General features: G+C 43.6%; 1 protein-coding gene across 2 annotated transcripts in view; it reads right to left on the bottom strand.

Moving 5' to 3' along the window:
- Positions 1-19,556: 19,556 nt before the first annotated feature.
- Positions 19,557-22,500, bottom strand: part of LOC134436140 (signal transducer and activator of transcription 5B-like) — a 139,019-nt gene continuing 136,075 nt past the window's right edge. For both annotated transcript variants that reach the window (XM_063185196.1, XM_063185203.1), the window contains one exon: positions 19,557-21,592. In XM_063185196.1, coding sequence (XP_063041266.1) covers positions 21,469-21,592 — 124 coding nt within the window. In that variant the 3' untranslated portion in view covers positions 19,557-21,468. The remainder of the gene's footprint in view (positions 21,593-22,500) is intronic.

Here is a 22,500-nt window from a genome sequence, read left to right as displayed (position 1 = left end):
TTAGAGAGTTGGTCTTTCAATCTAGGGGTTGCAGGATCGAATCCCCCCTGACCTCTCCCTACATCTCTGTCTATGGCTGAAGTGCCCTTGAGCAAGGCACCTAACCCCACATTGCTCCAGGGACTGTAACCAATACCCTGACAAATAATAACTGTAAGTCGCTTTGAATTAATGAAAGCGACAGCTAAGTGCAATGTAATGTAATGTAATGTAATGTAAAACCAGGAACCCGCTTCAGCTGGGGACCCTCTGCGATCGCCTAGCTTGCTTGCCTGATTGTGACAGGCCTGAGCATTACAGAGCAAGCGAAAAGAATCACTGACAGTCCAGATGCAACCACAGACAACAAGTTTGCTTTTATCAGATGAAAGATTCACAGCGGAACAGAATAAGAACAAAATGAAACAAATCCTTAAAAAAAACTTTTGTTTTCAGTGAACAGATGGTATGGCAAGGATAATATACAAGCATATAAGGATGCAAATTTATTGGTCACAAAGAATCACTTCCTTGAAGCATTGGGTGGAGTAAATACATGCATTTGCTAATATTTTAATCACTTTATTTTTTGTCATTATTATTCAAAGTTCCCCATGTTAAAACGACTTTCGTGAATATAAGTGTTTGACTGCTGACAGGACATAGGTGCAGAAATCAGAGACTCTTCTGTGTTATACTAAAGCTCTAGCTAAGCTCCACTAGAAATGACTGCACGATGACCACATGCCATGACATCAAGCAGCTGCCAACGGGACCCAGCAGTGACAGCATGACAGCTAAGTGACTGTCCCTGGCACACAGTGTCACCAAGCACAGATGAAAGTTTCAAGGTAGTACCAGAGAGAGTAGAGAGAAAGAGGTTCCATTGGCCCATTGTTTCCGGGTTCTATTATTGCAAGGGGGAGTGGGGGGAAATCCCCCTTTAGGCAGACCTAGGCAGACCTAAGGACTGTTCTATTCAATGCTAGGAGCATTATGACACGCCCCTTTAGGCAGACCGGAACCCGGTCATGTTAGGTTCCCATAGCAACCTATTACATTGGCATATCTCTATATACTTGGTAGTACCACTGCCAGTTTCCACCATGCACCATCTCTACTACAGTTTATCTGTTCTGCTGAAAACCAACAACTTTTAGATTGGTGGTATAGGTTACAGTAAATCTAAAAAATAAAAAAGATAGGGCCTGGTTTACCCAAAAAACCCTTTAATTGACACATATCTCTAGAACTACTGGATGTTGGGTCCTGGCCTTGAGAGAGGGGGGCTGGGGAGTAGTCAAGAGAGAGGGATGGACAGACAGACAGATAGAAGTTGAGGGACAGCAAAAGAGAAAGAGGGATTGAGAGAAGGGGAAATAGAGAGAGAGAATAGACAGAGAACAGGGGAATGAGGGAGAGGAGGCAGAGAAAGAGGGACAGAGACAAGGGCAAATAGAAAGAGTGTTGAGAAGAGAAGAGAAGAGAAGAGAAGAGAAGAGAAGAGAAGAGAAGAGAAGAGAAGAGAAGAGAAGAGAAGAGAAGAGAAGAGAAGAGAAGAGAAGAGAAGAGAAGAGAAGAGACACGAGGGAATAAAGAGAGGGAATGACCCTGAGAGATGGAGATAGATACTAGATGATAAAGAGAGCAAAGCAAGAGGAGGTTATTCATCATGGCAGTGGGAGAGCATCGTAACAAGGCCAGTGGGGAGCAGGATGACACACCACTGGGTTTGATCCTCTCAAGGCCCCTCCACCCCCAGCCCAGCCCCCTGTCACCACGATCAGAGGCGGACTTTCCATTAGGCAAACCTAGGCAATTGCCTAGGGCCCCGGCCAAATCTGTCCTCCATAGGGGCCCCAACCGTCACAGCAGTTGCAGTAAACACACAAAAAGTAGGTTTTGTCACTGATGCAGAGTAATCGAAGATACTGTGAATATGACTCAAAACACTGAAATTGCACCAAAACACAGCATTTTATGTCTATATAATGACTTTTAAGGGCCCCATGTTGATATTTCGACTAGGACCCCAAAATAGCTAGATCCTCCCATGACCACAATCCCAACCACAATCATTATAGAATCCATTTATAGAATCCTATTATAGAATCTGATTCCCACAACCAACTCCATCTGGGGCCAAATGGACACATCTGATTTGCCTGTATGGTTCAGCCAGTAGTAGTAGTAGCATCCAGAGGCATTTCATGCACAGCAGGTTAGAAATGGGTTAATGAGACATGTTGGCCCAACGAGTGCTTACAGCTGAAGTCACGAATCCTCCAGATACACACCCCTACCGGATGGGATAGGACAGTGGTTCTTAACCTTTTTTTCTTAGCGCACCCCCTTACCTGTGCCGAAGACAAGCCGTGCACCCCCAACACAAACTTCTACATGTGTATATGCACAAAAAAATGTAATGAGTGATTAATTACAATAATTCTTGGTTGAGACATGAATCAATACCTCAATGGATTTGGGAATGGGAACCAAAACTTGTTTAATTTGGACTTAATTTGGCCTAATTATAATGTTTGCAAGTATCATTTTGGTCACAACCTCTACACAAACAAAATTCTGTGCACCCCCTGGAATCTCTGGCGCACCCCCCGGGGGTAAGAACCACTGGGATAGGAGACAGGAGGTAGGCCACATGACACACAGGACACAGGAAATATGTTTTTATGTGACTAACCCATCATGTGCCTAACACGGGCACAGGACCAGCTTCAGCCTTGTCTCAAGGCCCTCTCCCACTCTGAATCAAAATAAAACGTATGGTCCTTGTAGGGGCATTCCCCCCTTGCCAAGGTATAACCCGTATAGCACTAGATGCGGTGATCATTCAGGCCACCTTGCTCTCCACTACAGCATGACGCTCCTGGTAAGCAGGTAATTCATCGGCGCTAACGGTAGGGCACTCGTTTACTATGCAGCCGACCCGGATTCAATTCTCGGGTTCGAGTCCTTTGTCGGCCCTTCCCCGTCTCCCTCTCGCAACTCACTTCCTGTCTGTCCTCCACTCTCCTGTCTGATAATAACCAATAAAGACTTGGAAAGTCCCCCCCAAAAAATACTTGAAAAAAGCAGGTAATGCCTCAACATGCTGAAATCGGTTGCAACATCCTGCCAGGCAGCCACTACCCAGGGGAGGAACGCCCATCACATGGAGAACATTCACTTTCACTTCCCCTGCAGGGAACCCTGCAACAGTGCAAAACTGAAGGAAATCAGAGATGCGGTTGGAAACACACTCGAAAATGTGTGACAACAACCTTCAATGCTGACTGGGCTGAGTCTCTTGGTGGATCTTTCATACATGCATGAAGGGTAAATGGACTTCCTGCATTTTGTACAGTATAACAGCACTTTCATATAGTCTAGTCAGTGAAACACTGAAAAGTGGTGTACCTTGTATGCCACAAAATCCAAATAGAAATCCTCAAAAGTCAGACAAAATCTTTTTTGATCCTGTTTGATTATTTTATTTTTTATTTTTTTAAATCCCAATCCACTGGAAGTGGGTGGATTAAGTTTGGATTATCGTGGGTACATTTTGCATCCCAGACACAAGTTTACTCGAATACATCAGCTCCAGGCCTTTCCTTACTCAACAGATGTTCACAAGATGTCTCTTGATTAAGAGAGAGTCTGTTTGTACTTTGCTTGCACAACACTGGGAGTGAAAAAGTTATCAATGCGTGCACAGTACTGGATAGCTTCCAAATGTCCAATTAAAATATGTGAGTCCACTGATGGGAAACCAACCGAAAGTCTCATTTAAATAATGCAATTTCATAACAATTGCATCACATTTTCAAACAAGCATAGTGGAATCATTTAGTTTATGATTATGTAGCTGATGCAGTGTAAATGGTAGAGTAGAGTAGAGTAGAGTAGAGTAGAGTAGAGTAGAGTAGAGTAGAGTAGAGTAGAGTAGAGTAACTTTATTGATCCCCGAAGGGTAATCCTAGCCTGTGCAAATACATTTGCGAAACTCACACCAGTACTGCTGATGTCGTAGGTATATAGGGCAGATGCCCAGACTTGTCTATTGACTAAGATGGTACTCATTCAACCAATCTGCATGCTACCCATCATACCCACACTCCCCTAGGAGGTTGCTAAGGGGAGTGAATAGAAGTTGCATCACGACCTGTGGGGACGCTTGCCAGGGCAACTGTAAGCATACCATGTACACAGACCATGCTAAGTCACTGTTTATATCCAAAATGTTCAGTACTTCACTATATGTGAACAGTATAGTGTTAGCGCAGCATGTAGCCTCAGGATGCCCGCCATTCTTTCTTCTTGTTGAAAAGACTGTGTGTTTAGTAATACATTTCAACTTGGTCATAGCTCGTTAGGGGTCATGCATGTGTGTGCGTGCACATGTGCGTGCGTCCTTGCCAAGTGTATGCGGGCATGAGTGGAGACATGTTGGCAGAGGGTAATTGAGAGAGGAAGACCCATACTGTGCTCACTGTAGCAGCTAAGATGGCGGGTCAGTCAGAAGACCATGCAGACGAGACCAGACTTCCAGGAATCAGACATACAGCCGCTTAAGGAGAGCGACTGGCAGCCACATGACCCAGAGACGGGGAGGGGGAACTGAAACACCACTAAACAAAACTGATGATGATTACAACTGCAACTTGATGACAACTACCACTGGCCTGAATGTGAGTCCATTTAGGTAGACTATGTGGTTGTGCCTAGGGGGCCAAAGCTAGACAGGGTAAAATGGCATTTAGCCATGATGCTGCAAAATGCTGGAACCAGCTTCCTGTCCAAATTAGGAATGCCCAACAGTCTCTTGTTTTAAAAAGAAATTATTCAAAATCAGGATGTCTGAAGCTCGCTCTAAGTGAAAACTAAAAGGAGATGCCCATATATAAGTGTTTTTTAAAATGGTTTGCACTGAGGATGGGGTCACCCGAAACGTTTGCACATTTGTAAATACAACACGTATGGGAGACCATTAAAAAATATGGGCATCTCTTTTTAGTTTTCACTGAGTGTGACCTTCAGACATCCTGATTTTTAATAACTCTGTAACCAAAGTCAACGCACCGCCACACAACAATAGCCACCTTGAAATGCACAGGCCCTCTCTTTGATTACATCATTTAAAAATAAAGGAAAAAAGAGCTTTATTCTCATCTGGCTTTGGTGATAATTAGTCCATGATCTATAACACAATATTGTTTTTTTCTTCTCCTTTCTCTCTCTCTAATCTTTAGCACATTGAATGACAATTATGCATGATAAAGTGTTGGTAATTTTGATTGATTGATTGATTGATTGATATGTAGCCTACATTTAGGTAAAATGGTATGAGCCATAAATGTTCGGTGGTCATACCGCCCAATATTTTCCACACACTATCCCTGAATATATGCCAAGACCAACAGTAAAGCATTAATGCATTGAAACGAAACCTGCATGGCCTACAGTTATGGATTCAATTACCCTTGTCATGGTCCCTTAATAATTGGTGACATTCCCACAGAAAGAACTGTCAGTCAGTTTGACAAGAATACAGCAGAGGTTTTCAATCAAGCTGACAGTGGTACAGAGGGAAGCGATAAGGCCAAATGCCAACAGCAGGCATCAAATCAACGTGATCAAAGGAGGCCTCGGGTTCTGTCTGGGTAGAGAGTACAAGGACAACAGTGACATCTTGTGGTTTTATACAGGAAGCGCAGTCTGCATTAGTGGTGGAAGAGGAATCCACAATGGCATTTTGCGTTCAGGTTGTCTTGTGATTCCCCCCCCCCTGCTGGATTTGGTAGGGGGTCAAATTTCCAGTTTATCTGTATCATGAAGTTGACACATGGGTGACTACACCGATTATTAACAGAATATGAGTGTTCAAATTAAACATAAACATCTTCACAGAATGTTTCATAACTATGCCTATACATACTGTAGGCAAATTGCAATTTCGATATTATTATTATTGGTATAGGCCTACACTAAAAAAGTGATAAATATCTCCACTGATTTTTGTGTAGCTAAACCGCTTTTAGCACCCTATTTAAAAATCATTAACTCAGGCCTACCTTTGCAAATATCCACAGCAACAGCAACATCAAATAATAATAGCAGTGTATTTACATACGTTCTCTTTCATTTTATTCCTCAGAGCCTCTATCTTATTTATTTGACTCATTCAAATGCACCGGAACTGACTAATGAATTGGTAGAGCGGGACTCCTTTAATATGAAAAATATATTACAGCAGCTCCTCTCATTTCTTTCAAATGAATACCAATGCCTCTCTATGCCATACTCTAGACCAGGGATGTCAAACTCAGGCCCAGGGGCCAAATTTGACCTGCGGAGCCATTTTATTTGGCCCGCGAGATCATTTCAAATGTGTATTACGGTTGGCCCACACACACCATAACTGTGTAGCATATTAAGATTTGAACATGAAAATGCGTATATCACAGGAATATGAGTGGGCCCAGGCCATTGAAACAGCTCACACTCAAATGCAACAGAATAATGTGCAGGCACATTTGAAATATATGGGAATGTGTTTAAACATAAATTTAAACATGAGCAATTTTAGTCAATTTTCGTAAAAAAAAATATTGAGTTTGGCCCGCGACTTCGCTCCAGATTTTGATTTTTGCCCTCGGTCAATTTGAGTTTGACACCCCTGCTCTAGACTCATCAGCTCACATTTCATCAGCTGAGCCCTAAACCTTCAGCCATTCAGATGAACAGTCAGGTGGGATTTGGATGGTTGGGGTAGGGGAGGCGAACATGCAACAAGTAGCCTCAAGCAATGCAAGCACAGATGACTCTGACTCTTTGTGTGACTCATCTCCTTGTTCTAGGTTACCTCATCTGTATCTCCCTGTCTTTGCGTGATAGGACATCCACAACAACTTAGGTTAGGCTATTCTTAACACGCCAAAACAAAATACTACACTAGCGACTAGCCTATGCTGCCCTACAAAGGCAGAGTGCAATAAATACGGCAACATTGAAACTGAGAAAAAGGCCTTCAAAGTCTTGGTATAAGGTTGGATATTGTAGTTGCTGTAAATTTGACATAGCAGTAGGCCTATCTCTTAAACGGGACACATTTGGACCATAAAGCTTTGTCAGAAGATAAAGGAGGTGTTATGAAGACCATTTCCAGTCTAAACTCAATTTTGATAAACATGTACCGGTAAGCTTAATTATTACACTTGCATGGCAGTATGATTAGGCTACTGGTAAATAGATAACGTAGGTAGGCCTAAGCCTTAACCTTCTGGTTGTGTTAGAAACATGGTTACGTTCATGGTGTTAACGGTCAAAATTGTCCGCCTACACAAAAAAGGTAATAATAGGCTACATTGATTAAAAATCTGATTTGCATATTTTGTGATTAATACCTTTTAGACATCCTCTTGAAACATTTCTAATGTGATTTAAATGTTATTCTGCTTTGTTTTAGTTTTTTCTAGGCTTTTTTTCTTATCTTTCACCAATTCGTTTTATTAACCCTCTGGAGATAAGGCCCCTCAGAGGCTTTCAGGCCATTTGGAAAACCTTTACTTTTTCAACTAACTGTAAACATCTATACTAATGTGGCACATATGGTTGTATTCTGAAAAGCCTAACAAAAATAATATGAGAGTAAAGTGAATGTAATATAACTGTATATAACTTTTGGGAGATGTAAATGAATTGTCCGGTCATTTTTGACCGAAATACCATGAATGTAACAAGTTGGTATATCTTCCACAATTCTTTAGCAATTTCATTGTATTTCAGTTTGACCATTTGAATAGGTTAGCTGGAGGATATCATGAAGTGTCATTTGTGTATGATGAGAAATAGAGAAGTTATTTAAGAATGAAGTTTCAAAACGGTCATTTTTGACCGTGACACAACCAGAGGGTTAAAGGTGCACTGTGTAGGATTGGTGGAACCGAGGATGATGCCCATGACAATTTACTAAACAATTAGCTAATATTTACTAGTATGACCAAAGTACAGTAAGTTTTGCAGCTAAAATGTCTATTTCTGGACATTCAAAATAGCGGACATGGAGAAGATCTACTTTTTCATGTATGAAAAGTGCAATTTTCCCAGTCATAATGGATACTTTGAATTTGGTGGTGGTGGTAAATCTTTGAGAAAAAGATAACATTTGGGCATCATGGGCATCGTGAATTCTGGAAAGAAACATTACACAGTGTACCTTTAATAGACATAATAGGCCTACTTAACAGAATACAGTGATTGAGACATGTCAAGACCATCTACCATCACCATCTCTCAATAGCATACTGTATACAGCATTAGTGTCTGCTGTTGATATCACACATGGTCACCAAGCAACGCCCAGGTTTGGTACATTGTAATAGCCAAATGATAGACATTGTAATGATCAATAAACAGCCATTGTCAATCGTACACACCACACACCTCCTACAGGATTTACAGGTCTGGTGGTAACCAGGCAAATGGACAATAGTCCACCGGGCAAATGCCCTGTATGCCTTGTGGCCAATCCAGCTATTGGCAACAGCATTATCCCAGCATCAGTGTGTGTGTGTGTGTGTGTGTGTGTGTGTGTGTGTGTGTGTGTGTGTGTGTGTGTGTGTGTGTGTGTGTGTGTGTGTGTGTGTGTGTGTGTGTGTGTGTGTGTGTGTGTGTGTGTGTGTGTGTGTGTGTGTGTGTGTTGTGTGGTATGATGTGTGCAGGATAGGTGTGGGATTGGTACCAAATGTAAATATGATGTTTACTGAATGCATGAGATGGATTGATGAATCATCACCAAATTTAAATATGACTGATAGATTTCAAGGATGAATGAATGATTGGTCTGAATGAGTGAACAAGTTGTTTGATATTATTGTTTTATTGTTATTGCTGCTAGTGTATTGTTTTAAAAGCCCTTCTAGGGACGGTCATTGGAAATTAGCTTTTGGCTATAAATGCTATACTGCTGTGTGGTTGTTATGCAACCTACATGCTATGTATCTGTCCCCATCAAATAAACTCAACTGATCAAACACAAGCAGGTAATTGGAGTGCTTCTGGGTCTTCACCTTTTTTCCTTGGTGCTCATCAGTGTAGGGGCTCTCAAACTTGGTCCAGGAAGACAGATGCTGAGGCACTCAAGGTTGCATTTTTTTTAACTTTTTTATGGGCCGAAACGCGTAGGCAATTTTTAAAACTTTTTTATTTGGCTACAATGCCTACGCGTTTCAGCCCTTATGGCCTTCATAAGGGCCGAAACGCGTAGGCATTGTAGCCAAATAAAAAAGTAAAAAAAAAAAATTGCAACCTTGAGTGCCTCAGCATCTGTCTTCCTAAACTAAACTAAACTCTGAAGAAGAAGAGGAAGTGGAAGTGCTCTTCAGGCAGCGTGGACTCACTGGCCCCTCACCTCACCACCTGGAAAGCAGACAGACACCATGTCTGAAGAGGATCTTTCATGCATGGAGGACATGGATTGTTAACATTGTAAAAGAGGCTTACTTTGCTGAGGTCCCACTAAAGAGCTCGAGACTAGAGAGACAGGGATGGTGGAGGATAGGGACGGATAAATGGAGATCATGAGAGAGAGAGAGAGAGAGAGAGAGAGAGAGAGAGAGAGAGAGAGAGAGAGAGAGAGAGAGAGAGAGAGAGAGAGAGAGAGAGAGAGAGAGAGAGAGAGGGTGAGAGGGTGAAACATAGCGACAGACAGAAGGAGAGAAAAGAAAGAAAAGGAAAGATAAGGAAAGACAGAGACGATAGAGAGGAATAAGAGAAAGTACGGAAAGAACGGAAGCCAGCAGTGGAGCATACAGACTACAATGTAAACACTAGTCAAACAAACTGACTCCCCTATACCAAAGAAACTCAACAGAAGAACAATCTCTCGGGGGAAATGCTTTGGCCACGGTGTAGTACGGGGGCGTTGCCTGAGGACACGAGTGGATGGAAAATTAACTCCCTTGCGCATGGTCATTGGTCAGTGGGTGCGATGGATACAATTTCCGTACTCCCTTGCGCATGGTCAGTGGGGGCGACACCATGATGGATAATTTGTAGCCAAATTAACGGCAGCTGTTGGTCAGCAGTAATTGCTGGGGGTAATTAAGGACAGCTGACAAACATTCACGCTGTCCTATGACCAGTTCCACACTCAGGGAAGTGTCGCAGAAGTGTCATTGCATGCTTCCCTGATGCTTCCAATACTGACCGTAGAAGAAGAATAAAAATTCTGTACTCCCCTCGCCATCATTTCGTACTACGCTGTTATGACGTGAGTACGCCCTCTTGTCTCAAGCCTCTTTGCCTATACCCTGCTGTGAACACTGAGGGCATTTCTCAAAAACCTAGTGCGCACACTTCCAAGTGTATTCAGCCCAATTAGTCACGCCCTGTGATTGGATACTCTTTATTAGTCACACCCAGTGATTGGATACTCCATAGAGTTCACCAACGAGTATCCAATCTCTGGGCGTGACTAATTAGGCTGATACACTTGGAAGCGTGCGCACTTGGTGTTGAGAAATGCCCTGAGTCTCTATCAAAGGGGAGGGTTGTCTTTGTCAACAGCATGCAATCAGCCATAGATTCTCAACAGGCAAAAGCATGTGTAGGCCTACTCCTGTATATTATGTGCAAGTCAAGTCAGTCATGTGTATCACCATGGTAACAGCAGATGAGTAAAAGGTCGGCTTGGGAGGGACTTGAGGAGGTGTGGGGTTGTGATCGATTGAGGAGATAATTAACACTTGTGACACTCTTTATCCATGTAGAGAGGTGAGAGAGGATGCAGCGTTCGAGGATGCAGCGTTCGAGGATGCAGCGTTCGAGGATGCAGCGTTCGAGGATGCAGCGTTCAAGGATGCAGCGTTCCTTCCTGCCTCACGGCCCTGTCTCTCTCATCCTCTACCCTTACAACCTTGATATGAGGCTTTCTCTTCATCTCTTCATCTCTCTCTCTCTCTCTCTCTCTCTCTCTCTCTCTCTCTCTCTCTCTCTCTCTCTCTCTCCTCTGCTGGAGGTTCATCTAAAGGGAAAGCAAAATTGGCCACCACACTGCTAGACTCAAGCCGTTTTTTGGCTGAAGAAAAGAAGGTAGCTTTTCAACTGCTGGGATTTCGTCAAGCAAATAATGAGGACCCACTGTGGTCCCCCCTCCCTGAAATCAGACAAAGTCAGCCGGAAGTGCTGCAGTGTCACTGACCATTTTGGATGCTTTAGAGATCACCTATATTGGTCTTGCACCTGACCAATTTAGTGGGATGTGCACAGAGATAAGGACCTACGTCTTTTTGAGGCACCTGTGGCGTAACAGTTAGAGCAGTGGTGCGAAAAACTTTTTCTGCCGCATGACTTGAGACCTAAGAACATATCACAACCCCCTCCCATATTCCAAATGTCCAAGATTTTTTTGCCCTTACTATTGCCAAATTGCACTGTGAAAATCATTTATGGATAGTCATGCAATGAATTACTATTGCTAAAAACAATGTATAGAAGGGTATATGATATGAATTATATGAGCATACAGTACCTATATTCAGGGGTTTATGCAAACAGTCGTTTCTGTCCATTACCATTCTGCAGTATCTCTGCCGGCGACCGGCGTCTTGATGCCCACTTCGGGAACCACTAGGTTACAGCAGTGGTTCTTAACCTGGGGTCTGGGCCACCCCTAGGGGGTACCATACAGCAAATTGCAGCAAAATATTGTCTGTGCTGAGGTTGTCACCAAAATTCTGTTTGTGAATTAGTCTGTAATTAGGCCAAATCATCAAAGCGAATTTAAAACACATTTTGTTCCCCATGTAAAGTCATGAAGGTATTGATTAATACAGTGGTTCTCAAACTTTTTGTGTGAACTACCACCCGAGAGAATATTGAGCTCCCCGAGTACCACCTTGACAACCAACATTAGAATCTCGCAGCAAGGGCCTTCCATATTCACTTTTGCCAGTCAATACAGGAGAGGTTCATAACGGCATCAACAGCTATGCTCACATTCAGGGCAAGTTTGTTTTTAAATTTCTTGCTTGCCTAGTATTATTCTGCATTACATTTTCAAATTCATACAGTTCAATATTACAAAATGTGAGACCAAAAACACATTTTCGACTGCAACAACTTGATCAGCCTTCAAATCAATGCACAAAAAATGAATTCTTCCAAGTACCACCAGAGATGTCTCAAGTACCACCAGTGGTACACGTACCACAGTTTGGGCACCACTGGATTAATATATCAAGCAAGAGTCATTGTAATCAATTAAATAATTTCTTTTGTGTGTTTGTACATGTCAAAGTTTGAGTTGGGGGGGGTCGCAGCTTCTCATGGACACAGGTAAAAAAAAATGGTTTACCCCTTATGACACGGCAGGCGTTATAAATTAGCTGTTACTAGAATGGCAATGACCAAGTTGTAATGTATTACTAAAGGCCCCGTTCACTGTCATAGTAGTGTAGTACTATAGTAGTTAACTTTCAATGTCTATTACAGTGTGCCAGAGGAGATACGGCGTGCATTAAGGGGCCAGGAACCACTGGGTTAAAGGATTCACCAACTCTTCTTTCGATTTAAATGGCAAGTTTGAAATTGAATCCCATACAAGTAGGAATAATATAGGTGAGGGTGTAAAGATGTGGAGGGTGTAAAACCAGTATGTTCCCTCCTCCATCTTCCTCAGGAGGAAGTGCCCTTCCAGGGGCGTAGGCAGAAATAATAAAACAGGTGGGCCCAGAAAAAATCGAACGGGCCCAACCCGAAAGCGTGTAGGTAGATATTATAATACCGTGCTCAAAAATGATACTTTGAAATTGAAATCATAGAAATCACAGATGATGAACCAGACTTTTGACAAAATGATGAATTATCGCTCAGTGCTATGCCGCTAATTATAGTTCAATGAGGCAACAGTTGACTGTCAAAAGTGAATGGGGCGGGCCTGGATGTCAAGTGGGCGGGCCCAGGCCCACCCAGGCCCACCCATGGCTACGCCTATGTCACGTGCCCTTCTATTCAGCATGGCATCTTGCCTCACATTGCTCCAGGGGCTGTCCCTGTAAAGAGCCACAAGTCCCTTTGGATAAAAGCTGTAAACTGAACAGCTACTGCGTGTAGTGTGCAACAATGTAATGCTATGCTAATAAATATGTATCGCCTGGAAACAAAAATCAGGCTTCCTCGGATCTCACAGGCCCTCCGACGCAAAGCCAGAGGTCTCCGGCCCTTGATTCTCCTTACACCACTTCCAAGAAAGAGAAGACTTTCTTTCTTTCTTAAATGACCCATCTCTGGCCCTACCGTGGTGCTGACTGTAGGGCACTCGTATGCTACGCGGCTGATCCGGGTTCGATTCCTGCCCGGGTCCTTTGTCGACCCTTCCCCATCTCTCTCTCAACTTGCTTCCTGTCAACGTCTTCACTGTCCTATCAAAGCAAGGCAAAAGCCCCACCCCCAAAAACTAAATATATAAATATATATTATATATATAGACTATACATATATAGCCCATCTCTTCTATCTAGACTTGTTACTTGACGTCTTCTCTCAACCAAATAAAGCATCTGGGTCAAATATCTGTAGTCATTATTCTGTAACTGGCTGAATATGTCTTATGGCTATCATAAAGTATACCTTACAATTAAAACCACCACTCAGTGGTGGTAGAAGAAATAAAAGATCACACATTTGACATCTTGCTGTCTTTATCCATCTCTCTGCCATTCATGTTATGCTATCATCGTCAATGCTGTGTAATCTTGAACCCTCTGACTAGGGAGTGCATGTGTGCATGTGTATACACATACGTACATACATACATAGTCATGCTTCTGCTAGTCAGGCATCTGCTGTGGTAAACAAGGGCTAAACAACACCCTGGGGGATGCTGCCAACACGTGGCGTCTCTTCCTCCTCTGGGTTTCCTGTGCCGACTTCCCAGTAGGTCAGAGATCGCCGGCGGAAGTGTGTCCAGCGGGCATCCATGCAGCATGGCACGGCGAGCCCATTACATGGCACATGGAGTGCCAAGGAGAGAGAGAGAGAGAGAGAGAGAGAGAGAGAGAGAGAGAGGGAGGGAGAGAGAGGGGGGGAGACGGGGGTATGGAGGGAGAGAGAGAGAGATAGATGGAGAGAGAGAGAGGGGGAGGGAGAGAGAGAGATGGGGAGAGAGAGAGAGAGGGAGAGAGAGAGAGAGAGAGAGAGAGAGAGAGAGAGAGAGAGAGAGAGAGAGAGAGAGAGAACCTTGTCTGCAGTCTCTGTGGATTTATGAACACACACTCACTTAACGGCGAGGCATGGCAGGGGGAAGAAGGGACTACTGAACGAGTTGATTTCATGCAAATCGTCTATCCTCAACGTACTGTATGTTTACAAGGGGGTCACACTGTATTAGTTTCCTCATTTTAGATCAGTTTGACTTGTATAGAAAGGGCCACCAGACAAAAAAAGGGAGTCAAGTAGGTTTTTTAAAGGGAGGATCAACCAGAAAAACCCAGAGGGAAGGGTTATTGAAATTTTGCACATCAGAGTGGTACGAAAGAGGCTGCGTACATACAATTGATTGCAGGTTTATGTAGTTGTATTGTTGCTTTTGAGGCTGCAATTGTGTGGCTTTTGGTGGCATCTTGCATAATAAGATAGGCACTACCGCCATCTACAGTGCTAAGGGAACTCAACCTAAAGTCTCCAAAGGTCTCCTAACCGAAGGTCTCCTAAAGGGGCGTTCAACTGACACTGTCACATGGATCCAGGAAAAGTATGGGAGTATGGGCTTGATGTATCTTACTCTGATAGACGATTCTGGGCCTAAACAGGGTCAGAGGTCAGAGGCTGACACAGGGTGCGTTCCAATATGCGACCTTGCTTCCTCCACTTGTGCTTGTGGCCTCGCCCTGCCTCCTGGGCCCTCCTCCGTGGAGAAAACGATAAAGTTTCCCAGCTGTCAGCCTAGCCACAACAACTTTTGGGGGACTGTTTTTCATTCACCATTCCGATTGCAAATGAGAAAATGACATTAGAATTGCGCTTTTGCAAGATATTGAAATATAATGCTGTTGTCAGTGATGTCATCATGACATATTACTTCCTGGTATGAGGCCACAAGCACAAGTGGAGGAAGCAAGGTTGCATATTAGAACGCGCCCACAGAGCCACTTGGGGAGAGGTGCGCTCTTGGTGGCCAGGCCGGCTCGCAGGCTGGACCTGCATGGCTGGTATTGGTGCTAGCATCATGCTCGAATCAAGTCAAGAGCTGCTATGGATGTACTATGGCTGTACTATTTAACCTGCTGCTGAAGACGCTGACGAAGACTGTGAAGGTTGAAACACGTCAGTCAGTCTTTATGTTACCTTTAAAAATTAAAATAATGAAACTGGAGTGTCACAGTTTCCCCATCCTTTTTTGACCAAAATGTAGATATGTGATTGTGAGATTTTGTTATTTGATGGACTGTTTGGGGCTTTTCCCACCAGCCATTGTTCGCAAGAAGGAGAGCCAGTCTGGAGAAGGCTCAGAGGACAGTGTTGGTCAGCCCACATTAGACGTCCGCTTGTCAGGACTGAACTGGTAATCTGGCATACATTTTCCTGGTGGCCCAATACAATGGTAATCAAGGGTCGATGCTTCTGATTTTTGTTTGTTTGGTTCAAAATTTCCCTTTGAGACCAGCCCACAATTTAGATGGGGTGTCCCAGCAGTGCATCCTTAATATCAGATGTGTCAAAAGCAAAAGTAAAAGTAAAAAAAAAGATCCATCACAAATAACTTATGAGTAACCAATCGACCCGTGTACTTGTCTTACGATCAGCTAACTCTGCACTGGTTGGATCAAGTTTGTGGTGGGTCCTTGTTTGGTTTTCAGTATTTTTCAGTAACAACACAGTCTATCTATCTTGTAAGGAACAATGGAGTAAATGGTGTAACAGCTATGTAATGGCATGTGCTAGTGTTGTAATTACACCACAAATGTACTTTTACTTTTGACACCCCTGCTTAATATACAGTGGACTAAGCCCATCACAATTGTAGTATGGTGGTGGGGTGAGGTAGCCTGGTTCCTAGACCTCTGCATGTGTGCTCTGGAGCCCCCTGGTGGCGATCAACACACACAAAGGTCTGGGAGCATGTAGCAGGATTCCATTTCTCAACTCAAAAAATAAGTGGAGCATTTATTGCTTCAATATCAATGGCAGCTCGCATTGACGAGTCACAGGACATATTATAGACTACGTATATTGACGCTTCAGAGACCACCAAAACATCTTTGAAGGAATTTGTTGATACTGAAGCATTAAATGCTTAGATTTTTTTAAAATATATTTTTAGGGGCTTTTATGCCTTTATTTGACAGGACAGTCGAAGATGGTGACAGGAAGTGAATGGGACAGAGAGACAGGGGAGGATTGGGAAATGACCCCGGCCGGACTCGAACCGGGGTCCCCGTGTGTGGGCATGCAAGCCCAAATGTGGGGGGCTTAGCACGCTGCGCCACAGCGCCCCCTGCTCAGATTATTTTTTGACTGGAGAAATGGAATCCTGCTACATGCTCCCAGACCTAGTAGTGGAACTACAGGTCGGGCATGAGCCAGGCAAGGGGTGAGGTGCAGCTCTATGCCAAAAATGCCTGACTTGCTTGTTGTCCCAGCCCTGCCGCTTCCAGAGACCTGGGGTCCGTTTCTCGATTCTTGTCGTCGCTAACCGTCTTAAGACCGTCTTAAGACCGTCTTAAGACCGTCTTAAGACCGTCTTACCGTTCCCTTGGATTTAGTGGTGAGCGTCGCTGTCGAGAGAGAGTTGAGTCGCTCTTACGAAGGACTTTGCTAACAACGATAGCAAAGATGCTTTCGAGAAACGGACCCCAGGGTGCCTGGAGGTCAAGTTTGGTTTCCCTCATACGCACATCTATCATTAGTTGTCATACACTCCGACCTAATATGCTACAGTAAACCAGATGTTAAATTTAACGTATTGTCATTTTAAATAACAGAAATCTTGGGCAGCATTTATTTAGAAAACTTCATTTTTTATTTGAATTCCTGTTTTTTTTCCTTAGACATATCCAAGCACTAAAACCAAACCCACAAAGTAGGACACAGATGAAACAGGAATCACAAATGCTACATTCTCACAACTCACTCGTACACACACACGCACACGCACACGCGCACACGCACACACACACACACACACACACACACACACACACACACACACACACACACACACGCGCACGCACGCACGCACGCACACACACACACACACGTACACATGACCTCTGTACACTCAAACAAAGAATATGTCACCTACAGTGTCATGGAAACCAGGTACAGGTAAAACGAGACAGATTGAGGATCGAGAAGAAAATCCAAAAACAAGAAAAAGGGAAGAACAATAAAAAAGACACATCTTTTAACTTCAACAATCTTCATTTTTTTTTCATTCTCCTCCTTTAAAATAAAATCTTCATGTAGCATAGAGTACAACACTAACATTTGAAAGGACAACAAGGACAGACCGGAGAAGAAGAATAGAGGCTGGGTACAATATAATATAATATAATATAGAATAGTAGAAACGTATGGACTTTTCATCAATCAAATCATTTTCTCTTTAAAAACAAGTCTTGAGAACACTTCAGGGGCCCTCGTTTTGTAAAAACACATTGTCAGGGCTGTCGTCAAGATGGGTGGGAGGGGGGGGTCGTCGGGGTGCCAATGTGCTTATGCTGCCTGTGTACAACAAATCTGCCCCCCTGCAATCCCCATGAAATAACAATAAAACACCCCTCACATGCCCCCCCTCCCCCACGCAGCCACACACACAACCACCCCAAAGCCCCATTTCAGTAGCATAGCATCGTCTCCCGTCACTCTCACTTCATTGTGTTTCCAGCTTCTCCGAAATTTCCCCCGAGCAGGGTGGGTGTAAGTAACAACCAGCATGCTGCCTTGCTAGCTTCACACACATTTGTTGTTGTTGTTTTTCTTTCAGTACAGCCCTATGGGTTTGAGTCTGTAAGGCTGAAGGTTCTGCCAGAGGATTGACACACACATTCACACCCACACCCACACACACCCACTCAGTGTTCATTTCATAGGCCTACATATACGCTCTCAAATGTGCACATGCATACAAGCACACACGCACGCATGCAAGCACGGATGCACGCACACTGTGCGTGCGCACGCATACTCACGCATACTCACGCATGCACACACACACACACACACACACACACACACACACACACACACACACACACACACACACACACACACACACACACACACACACACACACACACACACACACACACACACACACACACACTGATGGCTGTGCAGGCCAGAGAGCAGGTGATGGACATGAAAGGACATGACTAGAAGCCTTGTGTGTGATGGAGTGGTGGAGGGAGGAAACAGCCTGCCTTCAGCATTGGCTCGCACCGCACCAAGACTCATGTTTACACTTCTTTTCGCATCTTTAGAGTTCTTCTATTTTCTTTCAGTATTTTCACAGATCAGTCCGATACTTTTTCTTCTGAGTGAGGTGTGTGTGTGTGTGTGTGTGTGTGTGTGTGTGTGTGTGTGTGTGTGTGTGTGTGTGTGTGTGTGTGTGTGTGTGTGTGTGTGTGTGCGTGTGTGTCTGTGTCTGTGTCTGTGTGTGTGTGTGTGTGTGTCTGTGTCTGTGTGTGCGTGTGTGTACTCATGTAGGAGACAGAAAGACACAAAGAGGAGGATGAAGAAAGAGGAGAAAGAGTGGGGCATGTCTTGGTCAATCCTTCTTCAGAACCATCCAAAGTCTACCCCTCTTCTGCATAACCTAGTGGTTCCCAAACTTTTGCCCCCCCCCCCCCCCTCAAAAGTCTACCCCTCCTCTGCATAACCTAGTGGTTCCCAAACTTTGCACCCCCCACCATATTCCAAACGCCAAACATTATGTGTCCAGTTACAATTGCAAAATTCTAATTTGAAATTCACAGGAAAAGTAACATTGGATACATGATGTGAATACTCTTCCTAACGAATATACTGTATGGACTTGCGTTAACTACTAACCTGCGTTTGTATTTATTTATTTATTTATTTTTTACAAAAAAGTTCTTTCTCTCTGTGACACCCCTGCAGTATCTCCACAACCCCCTAGGGGTCCCAACCCCCAGTTTGGGAACCACTGCATAACTCTCCATCGCTTGTTACAGCTCATGCCCATCCTTTCCCCTGACTGTACTCCCCAATGTAGCTCAGCCCTCTTGCTCCACCTGCTGGATGGATGCATAGTGCACATAATGAATACTTTAAAGGGACACTGTGCAGGAAATGGTCAAAAAGGGTACTGCAACTATGCTGCTCATTGAAACTGAGCTGCCTATAGCCAAATTTGACCTTTACATGAAAGTTTACTAAGTAGTAAACAAATATTTTCTAGTAAGGTCCAAGTACAGTCATTTTTGCAGCTAAAAATGGCTATTTATGGAAATTCAAAATGGCGGACCAAGGAAAAGATCCCCCTTTTCATGTATGAAAAGTGCAATTTTTCCAGTCATAATGAATACTTAGAAGTTGATGGTGGTGGTAGGTATGCATGAAAAAGGTAACATTAGTGAATGGGCAGCATGAATTCTGGAAATAAACAACTAAAAATCTCACACAGTGTCCCTTTAAAGGTGCACTGTGTAGTATGTTTTAGTCATTTATTTCCAGAATTCATACTGCTCATTCATAAATGTTAACTTTTTCATTAATACTCACCGCCGAAATCACATTTTAAGTATTCATTGTGACTGGGACAATTGCACTTTTCTTACATGAAAAGGGGGAACTTCTCCATTGTCCGCCAATTTGAATGTCCAGAAATAGTCATTTTTAACTTCACTGTACTTTGGTCATACTAGTAAATATCAATTCATTGTTTAGTAAATATTAATGAAAATATCAAATTTGGCAATAGACAGCACCGTTTCAATGAGGAGCATAGTCTGTCAATACCTTCTCTGGCCACCATCCTACTCAGTGCACCTTCAACACCTGCTGCTACAGCATCGACATTGTAACGCCATCATCAAGATCACACATGCAGGACATAGACCTTCAGTGGTGAATGTGTGTAAGTGGCAGTCACATTCACTGTTGATTTCTAATAATATTTGCACCAAAACTCCCACCTGTCTTTAACTCTCATGCAGTACTAGCAAGGACCTGGTTGTCCAGTCACAGTGACTATTGTACGGCAAGCAGCGGAGGTCACACAGGACCAGTGGAGAGATAAGAGAGAAGGTGTTGTTGACCTAGAGTTAAGGACTCCTGGACAGACATAATAAAATATTTGAGCTTACACAGAGTCAACAGACGCACACAGATAGCCCTCTGGGCAGACAGATAGATAGCGTGAGAAATTGTGTGTTAATGTGTGTTTGCATGTGTGTGTGTGTGCGTGTGTGTGTGTGGAGACAATAATCACAGACATTGTCATAGACACTCTCCAAGCAGGTCTGATGCCATCTTTCACAAGGGGGAAAAAGAGAAAAAATATTTGCACCACAAAAAGCTCCCTTGTCGTGATTTACTGTGAAAATGGCACAACGTCAGGTGACGAAGACCATGTAGGTTGAAATGTTGTGCCATTTTCACATTAAATCACCTCAAAGGGAGCTTTTTGTGGTGTGTGAATATTTTTTGGGTTTTTTTCCCCTTTTGCGTTATTTTATATTTGCACCCACAGCAATTAGCTTTCTTGGGATGTGCGCGCACTTCACACTTTTTGGCCATCTTTCACAAGACCTTGTCAGCAGACAGCGACTATTATGAGTGCACCACACGTTGATTCAGAGGAAAGGTAAAAGAAACTAAAAACAAAAAAAGAAGGAAAAAAAAGAGGTACATTTCTGGTGCAAAGCCAAATGCACGATTATTTTTCTTTAGTCACTGACAGTAATGCAAAATGAAAAGAAAACACATGCAAGTGCTTGTTTGGGTCTTCCTCTCGACACCATCATGTGTCACCAGTCTTGCGTAAAAGCACACGGACCAGTTTCAGCATTTTTAGTACCACTGTGCTGTTTTTGTGTTGAAGCGTCGTGCCTTCTCCAGGTTTAGTGTGTCTGGTTAGCCAACCAGAGAGACACACGGGCAGCCAGCATGCCACAATAAAAAGCGAGAGAGAGAGAGAGAGAGAGAGAGAGAGAGAGAGAGAATGAGAAGAAGTGAAAAAAATGAAAGAACCATTTCACAACCATTATCAACATTTCACAATGTGCTGTAGCTACTGCACAGAGAGAGGGGGAGAGACAGAGAAAGGGAAAGAGAGAGTGAGAGCAAGAGTGCACGCGAGAGAGAACTGAGAGAGGACAGCAAGAACAGAGAGAGAGAGAGAGAGAGTGCGTGCGAGAGAGAGAGGATTCCTGGACCGGGTGGACAGGGCTTCAAGAGAGTAGGGTGGGGCCAGTTGGGGGATGAGGGGGTGTGGCCGAGGTAAAGGGGTCAAAGGTGAGCGGGTCAGGACTGCTGGCCACTCCATTGGCTCTCCATCGGCCGGCGGAGCAGCTCTTCGACGTGCCGTGCCACATCCATGGTGTCGTCCAGGTCGAAATCGCCGTCCGTATCCAGCATGGGGTCACTCCTGGTAGGGGGACGAAGCACAAAAAAAATTGTAAAGTTTCGTAAGGTTTATTTTGATGGGGACAGAGTTCAAGTTAAACTTCAATTTTCAACTGTATTGTCCTGAAAGGAGGCAATTCAATGTGCACCAAGACAACATAAAAAGACATACAGACAACAGACAGCATAGGACAGACCATCAAGTGCAAGATTTAAAATAGATACATAGCATGTAGACTGTGTAATAGCCCACAGGGGTGTAACCAAGGATTTGTTAAGTAATAGGCCGCTATGGGCACCTAACATGACCAAGTTCCGGTCTGCCTAAAGGGGCGTGTCATAATACTCCTAGCATTGAATAGAACAGTCCTTAGGTCTGCCTAGGTCTGCCTAAATGTGGATGCCCCCCCTTGCAATAATAGAACCCGGAAACAATGGGCCAATGGAACGTCTCTCTCTCTACTCTCTCTGGCGTAACTATCAGTAAACAGAGACTGCAGTTGCTTACGGGCCCACAGCCATGAAGGGGCCCCACTAGCGACACCTGGTGGGCCCTAGGTTCATATGAACATAGATTTCTGATGCTTGTCATTTTGAATGAGCGGAAGTCTCTCTAGCAACTCATTAATAGAAGTTGCGAACGATCAGACAATATATACAGCTCAGTAAGTCAGACTGTAGCATGACGGTAGGACTTTTGAGCATTCTACCAATAGCAAAGTAATGGTACTTTAAGTTACTATTATATCCATAGGTCATTATGGCTAGTAAAATCATACACACAACTGTTTCAAATAGCAATGAAGATCATAAAAGAACGATATATTTGTGTATTTTATGTTTCACATTGCGGCCTGGAATTGTGACATACTGTATACTATAATACACTCTCATTGGCTGTCCTCATGCCGCTACAGCAAACCTCTCAGA

The sequence above is a fragment of the Engraulis encrasicolus genome, chromosome 2 (assembly GCF_034702125.1).
Source record: "Engraulis encrasicolus isolate BLACKSEA-1 chromosome 2, IST_EnEncr_1.0, whole genome shotgun sequence".
NCBI lineage: Eukaryota > Metazoa > Chordata > Actinopteri > Clupeiformes > Engraulidae > Engraulis > Engraulis encrasicolus.
The sequence above is the reverse complement of the archived record's forward strand: the minus strand, read 5'-3'. Positions and strand labels throughout refer to the sequence as shown.